This window comes from Electrona antarctica (genome assembly GCF_951216825.1).
Source record: "Electrona antarctica genome assembly, chromosome: 12".
NCBI lineage: Eukaryota > Metazoa > Chordata > Actinopteri > Myctophiformes > Myctophidae > Electrona > Electrona antarctica.
The window spans coordinates 45,313,716-45,324,308 of record NC_136793.1 but is presented as its reverse complement, the minus strand read 5'-3'; the positions used below and the strand labels follow the sequence as shown (position 1 = coordinate 45,324,308).

The following is a 10,593-nucleotide window of genomic DNA, read 5'->3' as shown; positions in this document are numbered from 1 at the left end:
CACAAAACACTCCTAGCGTAAACCATTTTGGATACCCGGAGGTCTAATCGACATAATATACGTGCTTGAAACCCACAAAGAGCTTTACTTAAAGCCTCTCTGACCCTTAAGCTAAGAGGTGGCTCTCATGAAAGACAAGCCACAGCCTTGTGTTTTGTTTTGCAACGCATCGTGAGATTGTAGATTGGCTAGTTTTGGTACATGAATCGATCGTCCTGAATATAACTTGAGCTTTTAACAATCACAACTATCTGTTTCAGAGAGACATACTGTGGGAAGGTCGTCGCTGATTTCTTATCGTCGCTGTAAAATATCTCTGCCGTCTCGAGACGAGCAGAAAGGCAACAGCTCAGACGCCTAAAGGGTAATTCATACTTAGTAGCAGGACCCTTTCGACAATAGAGGGTATGCGCGTGACATCATCAAAGTCATGCGGGAACGTCTACTGAGAGGCAAAACCAAAAAACTACTTTTCTGGCCTTGACAGCCCGTACATCCAAACAGAAAAGTCCAATCTGATTGCATTAAACTCACTTTGCCACTCGATTTGCCACTCGATTTATTCACTTCATGCATGCGCATACCCTCTATTAAGTGTCGCAATATTTGTGTTTTAAATTTTCATTCATTTAACAATGTTCAGAAGTATAAATGAACTTGAACAAATAACTGTCGATAAACCTGAGACAAACAGAGAATAAAACTCTCTGGATATTAAAAAAAAACGATTTCTCCTTTTCACATGAGAACGCATGCTGTCTTCTGGTCTTTTCTCTGCGAAATGAACTGGAAAACAATCATCCTTACATTTGTGAGCATATATATTGCATATGAATTAATTATATTGGATAAAGGTGTGATTTATTTTTGGTTAACTTAATAACATTACCATGCCAGTAGTTTATTTCAAGTGTTTCTCAATAAAAAATAAACATTTTGCATCACTAAACTATCCTGCAAGAACCAAGACAATATCAAATCATCAGTCTCGAAAAGACTTTTAACAATTTGAAATGTCTTCTTTTGCATTATATATATTGACTACTACACATTGTTGTATTGTACATGTCTTTTCTCTAATTGGGGTCCTTAAGTGAGCCCAGGTGCACTGGGGCCTCAAAACCATCACAAACAATTTAAGTGTGCATATTAATACCTCGACATTAACACCCTTTTGAGTGTGCATCATATTCCTTCTATTCGATATGTTAATCGTCTAGTTAGCGACTATCTTCACTCCTCCTAAAAGCGAACGTGAAAGTTCATCTCACACACACGTTGAAGAACATTCCAGTCAGAAATAACCGGACTATAACTTCACAGACTCCCGCTCCACGCCGCCTCTATATGACAGGACGGCGCTGTCAGGCACCTACGCGGGCACCTCTCTGTGCTTCACACAGGGGTCCTTACACCTTACTGTAAGTGCAGGACCAAAAACACCTTGCGTCGTGCGGTGCAACTCAAAGCGAAGAGCACACACACACACACGCATACACACACAGAGAGAGAGAGAGGACGTAATGCCTCGGAACCAAATCGAACTCGTATAGGTCGAATTAACCCTCCTCGGTTTTGAAGTCACACCTGGCACCTGGCATGGTCTTGACGAGGGCCGCCGCCACAGACAGCGAGCGACAGAGACTTCTTAGCGTCCGGACCGCGTGCGAGACAGGAGGGCACCAGGGGGCTGAAGAGACGACCCAGGCCCCTGCAAATGTACAATTTACAACTTTAGGCATTAATCCAGAGCAGGGGTGGGCAACTTTGACGATGGCGAGGGCCAATATATTTCCGCACTCACTCCGGAGGGGCCACAGTGCATATTACTGTCGTAGCAAAAATAGCTGATCTACAAGCTCAAAACGTGTCGCAATGCGGCGCGTTTTGAGCTTGTAGATCAGCTATTTTTGAATTGAAAACCTGAATACTTTTTTGCTATTTTGAATTGGAATCCTGAAAGTAACCTTTTTATTGAATTTCAAATGCATTTAGTTATAGTTATGTTAACTTTATAAACTGTTAACATAACTACATGACACAAAAAGATTAACATTTTAATACTAGTCATTAAGTACTAGTCATTTTAATACTATAGTCATTTAGTTATTAAAGCGGAATTGGAGTTGTAACAGCTGAAACCAATACTATATCAGTATTCTGATATTAACCTGAGGGCCACATTAAGTGAAGATGAGGGCCGCATGTGGCCCCCGGGCCGCCAGTTGCCCACGCCTGATCCAGAGCGATTTACAGTAAGCAAGAACAACACACGGTAATGCATCAAATACATAAAACAAATAGTCATCAAAGAATCCTACGTAAGCTAAAGAAATAAGGAAATCTATATAATGAAACTATATAGATAATAGCATACACTATAGAATGCTATGAGAGCAGTCCACGGGTTCATGTACTTTTTATTTGCATTGTAATCCCCATAGGGGGATTTCAGATCGCCTCATATAACAGCTGTGTTTGAAAAATAAACATGTCATCCCGGCCGTTTCACTCATATGGATATGAAGAATCAACTGACTGAGAGAAATTGCTACTGCTGCTGAATTAGTTACATTTTCGCTCTAGGAACAGACTGTATCATATATATGAGTGACTGACGGTCATAAACGACACAGAGACACCTCCCCGACAATATCGCCGAGACAGTTTGTTTACTTTTGGACCTCAATTCTTAAATGAGAAAAACTTCCATGAACCAGCGATTGACGTCAGGACTTCGGCGCTCGATCTATAGAGCGTCGCAGTCCCGCCCCCTACCATGGACCAGGAAATGAATCCCAATGCATTTTTCCCATAGACATTTCAAAAAGTATTTATTTAAACACAGTTACGCCGCGGACAAAGCCAACTCGAGTCGTGACAACTCATGACAACACAAACAATATTTTGGATCAAACAAATAATTACAAAGAAGAAAAACAACAAAAAGTGTTGTAACCTGCCGTTTTTTTCTTCTTTCTAATTATTTGTTCGGCCCAAAGAATTGTGTTTGTTGTCATGATTTGTCACGACTCGAGTTGGCTTTGTCCGCGGCGTAAACGTCTTTAAATAAATACTTTCTGAAATGTCTATGAGGAAAATGAACGGAGAATAATTTCCTGGTCCATGGTAGGGGGCGGGACTGCGACGCTCTATACTGTAGCATTCTAAGCACCAGTCTAAGTTACTTTGTAGAATGTGATTATTATTACAAAACACACATTAACCACTTCAGCCCTATACATTATACGGCCATTTGAAAATACTGCAGCAGATCTACATGCTCACAATGCGTTGCGGCGTGACGCATTGTGAGCTTGTATATCTGCTGTTTTCAAAAGATGATCATACATTTGAATTGAATTCTGCACAATGAGTACTTTGTACTTTTGGTATACTTTAAGTACATTTTGATGCCTAGTACTGCTACGATACCTGCGGAACACGCTGTTGGACAGGCTGTAGATGACGCAGTTGCAGAAGCTGTTGCTGATGGCCAGCCACGTGGTCAGGAACGACGCCATCTTGAATGAATGAATGGATGGATGGATGGATGGATGGATGGATGGATGGATGAATGAATGGTTAATTTATTTCGGTCATAAGTCATGCACAGGGTTAGTTAACAAACCTTACAGATATTTTTTTTAAAGATGGAGTGCCGTGATTTTTTCCCACCCTGAAACATGATCATCAGGTATATAAGGAGGTATAATGTTTTCTAAAAAGTGTACAGTATTTGTTAAAATGTTGTTTTTATGTGGGCACGCCCACCATGAGTTCATTAAGTATGCCTGGTTTGCCTGGTGTGTGGTGATGGGTGGTGATCCACCTGAACTGAAGCCGCACCGACAGTTCAAGTCGGATCTGTCCGATATTTCATATTCCATCCTAATTGGCTAACATTGGCTTTCACAGTTTGCAGGATTGGCCCGTTTCTAACAAAAAGCCTCAAATCATGAACGCAGCGTGCAATTTACGTGAAATCTTTCACAGACTTTCCTACTAGGCTGAGGAATATATCCCACCCTTTTCGCATTGGCCTGTTATAGCGCCACTGACAGGTGGATTTTTGCAAAACACATTTTTGGAACAAAATGCCTCAAATCATCCAATTGCCATCCAAGGCGTAATAAGAAGAAATGGCACCCTTTTCACATTGGCCTATTATAGCGCCACCAGGAGGCCACAATAACCTGACCTTGGCCTGGTGGAGACCTGTGCCCCCGAGGGGCACTTTAACTATAGTTATCGCTCATTTGGAACAGTTTCTGACCTTGTGGCGATAGAGGCCGGCGCTCTCCAGCAGGAAGTAGACGATGTAGGGCATCCACAGCACGTAGAACACGCTGGTGATGCGGAACAGGACAATGGCGTAGCGCTTGTCCGGACCACCCTCGCTGGAGCGCTTGCGCTCCCCGCCGCCCCCGCCCCCCTCCGCCCCGCCCCCCTCCATCTGCGAGCTGAAGCGGGCGTGGCGTCTGAGGATCTCCCTGGTGGTGTCAGGTAGAGGTGGGGGGGCGATATGGAAAAGTACAGTTGGGTGCCACCGATATTGTCCCTTATCATTTGACCCATTTAGGCCTGACCTCAAAATTTAAAAAAATCCTTCTAAATCCTTTTCACGATTTTTCAAAAATAGCAGACCTACAAGCTCGTAGCGCGCCACTCGGTGGCGCGCTATGAGCTTGTAGATCTGCTATTTTTCAATAGCTAAATTATAACATAATGTTTAAAACACCAAAAGGGGTTCCCGCCCAAAATGGGTTAACTGTCCTTTTGCGCAGATCACGCAAACCTCAGCAAAAAGAAAAGGACAATATCGATGGCCTCCAACTGTATAATATCACAATATAATGTTCTTTTCGAGCAGTATCACCACGATACACCACGATTAGTTTTTCCGCAACTGAATGGCTGGAAATTTAGAGTTTACATATTATAGTACACATAGTGCATGCATAAACTTTCCTTAATGATTATATCTGGTTTCAGTATTTATTTATGATGTATTTTCTCTATTATTAAGGTTATTGTAGCGGCCAATTTGTATTGGTGGTGCATATACCTGGTGTGCTGCCGGCAGATCCGAAAGATGCTCCCGTAGGTGTAGCAGATGGTGGCGGCGGCGGGCGCGTAAAGCAGCACCACGATGAAGGCGCTGAAGCCCGGCGCCGTCTGCCAGCGCTCAGCGCACCAGCGGAACGTGTCGCCGTGGTAGCCGGGCTTCCCCCAGCCGAAGAACGAGGGCAGGAAGATGGCCGCCGAGTAGAGCCACACGAGCGCGATGCACGCCCGCAGTCGGCCCGGGGTCACCAGCGTGGCGTAGCTGAGCGGGCGCGTGACGGCCACGTAGCGGTCGACGCTGATGCACGCCAGCGACGCCATGGAGACGCTCTTCAGCACGCAGACGGCGTAGCCGAACGCCTTGCACGCCAGCTCCTCGTCCACGGAGCCCAGGCGGTGCAGGAGGGACAGGGAGGGCGCCAGGCAGCTCACCTATATTAGTAGGGGGGTGATATGGAAAAATATTATATCACAATGTTGTTGTTTTTTCAAGCATACGTGATATTATCACAATGTTTTTTCATGTATTTTTTAGGGATATTGTTCAAGTTACAACCTCCTACAAGAAAAAGCAGGGGTCAGTGTCAATTTGGGGCGGTCCTTGACATGGAAAAAATGTGGGAACCACCAACTGCCCTTATAGAGCGTCGCAGTCCCGCCTCCTACCCTGGACCAGGAAATGAAACCCAATGCATTATTCTCATAGACATTTCTTAAAGTATTTATTTAAAGACGGTTACGCCGCGGACAAAGCCAACTCGAGTCGTGACAACTCATGACAACACAAACAATATTTTGGACCAAACAAATAATTAGAAAGAAGAAAAAAAACGGCAGGTTACAACACTTTTTTTGTTGTTTTTCTTCTTTGTAATTATTTGTTTGGTCCAAAATATTGTTTGTGTTGTCATGAGTTGTCACGACTCGAGTTGGCTTTGTCCGCGGCGTAACCGTCTTTAAATAAATACTTTAAGAAATGTCTATGAGAATAATGCATTGGGTTTCATTTCCTGGTCCAGGGTAGGAGGCGGGACTGCGACGCTCTATAAGGTCTCGCTCATGCACTCACTCACCCCCACCAGGAGGTCTGCGTAGGCCATGGTCTGGATGAAGTGTCCCGTGGTGTGCTGGTGCAGCAGCGGAGCGCAGTGGAACACCACGATCACCACGCTGTTGCCCGCCATGATGAGCACGGTGAGGAAGAGGACCACGGACGCCTCCAGCACGCACGTCGCGTCCCCCCCAGACGACGACTCCATGAGGCCCGGGTGGGGGGCGCCGTAGTAGCCGCCGCCGCCGCCGCCCCCCACCGAGCCTAGCAGGCAGAACGGCTGCGGGGAGGGGGAGGAGGAGGGGGAGAAGGAGGAGGAGCTACTCTGGTTCACAACATCCGTGGAGGAAGAAGAGTTCATGTTTGGACATGCGCTGGAGAGTGTTTGTATGTGTATAGACTCGGTCCCAGCCTTTTGTATACTCATCTGCGACAAGATAAGCCCTGGTCACACGTCGCTAATGCAGAGAGTGTGCCGGAATGAAGTGTTTTTCGGGGGTCAGATGTATTTCCCTTCGGATATGTACGATATTTTTTTCTCCGACCAATCACAACACACTTGTTTCATACACGGGAGACTGTACAACAGATTTGTAAATGAAGCGTCCACGTCATTTCCTTAAACAGGTATATACAAAATCCTGCTATTCTTTCCGCCAAATTCCCCAGTGTGCACTGGGGGGGGGGGGCGGTTGATCCTCAGTTCAACACGGCCTGCACTGTTCCCATCCTGCTGCAGTCTGGCTGCCTTTAACAAATAGTGGCGAAAGTGCATCCGCTGTAGATTTTTTCATTGTGCTGTCTAGTAAACGTGGCAGCCTTCCAAGTTGTTGTAATCCATATAGATGTGCACCACCAAGCCAATAAAAAGCTATAGCCACCTCCGACGTGCTCTGCAGACGCGTGTAGAAAACGGTATGTGTGTGTGTGCGCGCGTGAGCTCAAGAGAGAAAAGAACCCAACCCAGCAGTATACAGCATGGGTCATTGGTTTTGTAGCCTATAATACACACACACACTGCAGTGCAAACCGTCGACACCTCACTATATTGACAGTACACACCCCCTGCCCCAAACGCTGAGGTGTGTAGCCTAAAGTAAGTAAGCCAAACCCTTTTTTTTGCACACACAAACAGCAAAACACAATAAATCCAGCACCCGTTCGTCTACTTTGTGTTCCCCTTTCAGTAATAACGAGCAGCTTTAGCTTGGCTATACAGTACTCCAAGAAGACCCCCAATAGCAGCAGTCCCTGCAGTGCCAGTCCGACACCCCTCCTCCCCCTCCATGCAAACAGGGCAGAACGGCTGACGACGGCGCCTTATTGTCATCGGACGCACGCCACCACCCGGCGTCTCGCCGCGCGATCCACGCGCAGGGGGGTCATCATGAAGGAAGGAAGGAAGCGCTCGTATAGAAGTATATCAGCCGAACACAACCTGCAGGGCTCCCTCCGTCCGTCCGTCCGTCCGTCCGTCCGTCCACAGGTCAGTGAGTTCACCACCACCGGCGTTCTCCACGCTTCAAACGAGATCCAATACAGAGCAGCGTGGTCTGGTGTATAACGGGCTATAGATCCAGATGTTACTGACCGTTCCCCCCCCACCTCCCCGGGGCGGGCATCCACAGAGAGAGAGAGAGGAGGAGAGGAGAGACAGAGAGACAGAGAGAGAGAGAGAGAGGTGAACATATACTGTACATCCAGAGAGGTGATGATGGGTATATCGTCGACTGCGACTGGAGCTCGCTCTGTTCGTTCCAAGCTTCTCGTGTGCCTGTGAGCGAGGCTGCTGCCTGCCGGCTGAGTTCCTCTGTGTGTGTGTGTGTGTGTGTGTGTGTGTGTGTGTGTGTGCGCTGGGGTGTGTGTGTTGTGTGTGTGTGTTGTGTGTGGGGGGGAGTGTGTGAGTGTGTATGGAGTTAGAGAGAGAGAGAGAGAGAGAGAGCAGCCACTGTACTGAGTCTAGACTCCACCCCACTGCTGCTGTACTGTGGCTCTGTGGTGGTGGTGATGATGCAGCACTCACTGCTGCTGCTTCCCTCTCCTCCCACTGCACACACACACACACACACACACACACAGACACACAGACACACAGACACACACCCACACACTCTTGCCCCCTCCTCCTCCTCTATATGCCATATGCACACACACACCCACGCACTCGTGCCCCCCTCCTTTCGTGTATGCGAGTACGCATACACGGTCATGAACGCACACGCGCACACACACACACACAGACCCACACACTCATGCCCCCTCCTCCTCTGCCATATGTACACACTACACACGCACCAACACAATCATGCCCCCTCCTCTTCTCTGCCATATGCAGGTGCACCCACGCACGCACACACACACACACACACACACACACACACACACACACACACACACACACACACTCCCCTATCTCTCACACACTGTACATAATATGACCCCCTCTTGTATTCAACTTCAACCCCCCTTCCCCCCCCCCCTTTCCCCCGGCAGCAACAGTCACGGCGGTATAAGCTCCTCCCCCTCCCCATCTATCAGCCAGTATGTAGCCAAGCCGAGCGGCCGGTGCAACTGTATGTTCTTTAGGTGTGGTTTTAATTTTCTTTGGTGCTCTCTTCTTTAGGCCCAAACCACACCAGCTGCAAAACAAATCAATCAATAAAAATCTGATTTATTGTCACTTCCACAATATACACTGGGCATACAGGGGAGCAAAATACTGTTCTCCACAACTCATGATGCTTCACATTTAAAAACAATAGACACATTAAAAAGAGGCAAGGCCTTTTAAAAAACATTAAAAGAGCAGACTATAACATTGGCAGGAGAAAGTGCTGATGCATTCAAAGTGCAATATCTGTAAAGTGCTATTCATCTCTCAGGATGTTGGCCTTGGGGACAATATGTGGCGAGCATTCAGTGTCCTGATGGTTTGGGGGAAGAAACTGTTGGACAGCCTGCTGGTGGTTCTCCTACCAGATGGCAGGAGTTCAAGGAGGGAAGGGTGGGAGCGGGGTCAGTCATTATGCTGATGGCCTTCCTGACACATCTGACAAACCACAACAATATGCTAACTCCTTGCAACATGACATTGGGAATAATGGTTGCAAGGAGTTGCATGGTGACCCTCTGGTGTGTGGTTATTTGGGCTTTAGACCAGTGAGTGAAGTTGTGAACCCGTAATATCTGTCTGACATTGTCTAACTTGACTGTTGACAGGAGAGACATACCATATGCCTACAGCGCCTATACATTAGATTAGGTTATGGAGGCAGACAGTCCCACGGTGCAATTTATTTACCCTAACCCTATTTATTTATTTCCCACTGAGCATTCTTCAGGCCATTAAAACTGGTCCAAAGGTGAAATTGAACAGCTATGTAAACGGTCTATATATACTGTATAGATGCTTAAAAAACAGCTATGGCGGTCTATATATATAGACGTTTAAAAACAGCTAATCAACATCTAGGCTAACTTTCAATACAACAACTGTTACTTTGTGGATGGCACCATGAAAAGCACACGACTAGTTTACATCGGGGTCCAAAATCTATACAGTCTATACATAGTAATACAGTCAAGCCCCTAGCAGGGCCCCAGGGCCATCTCAGGTCCATCTCAATGCGGACTGACCTCATGCTTCCTTCTATGCATGAGGAGTCCAAGCTGCTTCTTTTCACCTTACGGGGGGGGGGTTCCCTGGTTGGACATAGCGCGTGGAAGGAACACGTTATTCCAACCAGTTCCTTTCCCCTCCATCAGACACCCCGGCTGGCCAGGGGGAGGCAGTTTAGAGACGAAGATTACTGCATGTTTTTTGTGAGGGTCCCTACCCTAGGAGACACGGGGAGAACATGCAAACTCCACACAGAAGGGCCCTTTCGCCAACCCCGCCTCGGGTATGGTCACTGACGCGGAGGAGGAAACACGCCCCAAGTGCCCACAGCGCCCCCAGCGGGAATCAAACCCAGGACCTTCTATAGCTGTGAGGCGACAGCACTACCAACTGTGCCACCGTGCCCCCGTCGGGAGGGGATTCTGGAGCCAGTGGCGATCCCATATATATCTTCAGAATCTGTGAACGCCATCCTTCAGGATGACAACCCTCGCCCTCACAGAGCCGGGATCATCACAGAGTACCTCCAGAATTTGGAAGTGGAGAGGATGGAATTGCCTGCCGTGAGTCCAGACCTCAACCCAATTGAACACTTGTTGTGTGATCAACTCGAGTGTGAGTGACGAACAGAACCACGTTGGATGACTTGCAACAAATCCTGGTTGAGGAATGGGATGCCATATCCTGGTGACCAGCATGGTGCCAAGCTGTTGTGGCTGTGTACGGATCTTCCACACGCTACTGACTTCCCTAACACTGAGTGTAAAATTAATAAAGTGTAAAAATGGCCAATCTGTGTTGTTTTTTTCCTTATTACTGTGGGAGAGTGCAATCATCCGTTCCGCTAAAAGCAACT

General features: G+C 47.1%; 1 protein-coding gene across 1 annotated transcript; it reads right to left on the bottom strand.

Annotated features, from left to right (window-relative positions):
• Positions 1-1,581: 1,581 nt before the first annotated feature.
• LOC306934427 (putative G-protein coupled receptor 21) lies at positions 1,582-6,479 on the bottom strand (the record flags this gene model as incomplete). The annotated part of the gene is made up of 5 exons (XM_079516996.1): positions 1,582-1,711; positions 3,436-3,524; positions 4,277-4,493; positions 5,069-5,499; positions 6,141-6,479. The coding sequence occupies 5 exons, from the start codon at positions 6,477-6,479 to the stop codon at positions 1,582-1,584; spliced, it is 1,206 nt and encodes a 401-aa protein (XP_079373122.1).
• Positions 6,480-10,593: the final 4,114 nt, after the last annotated feature.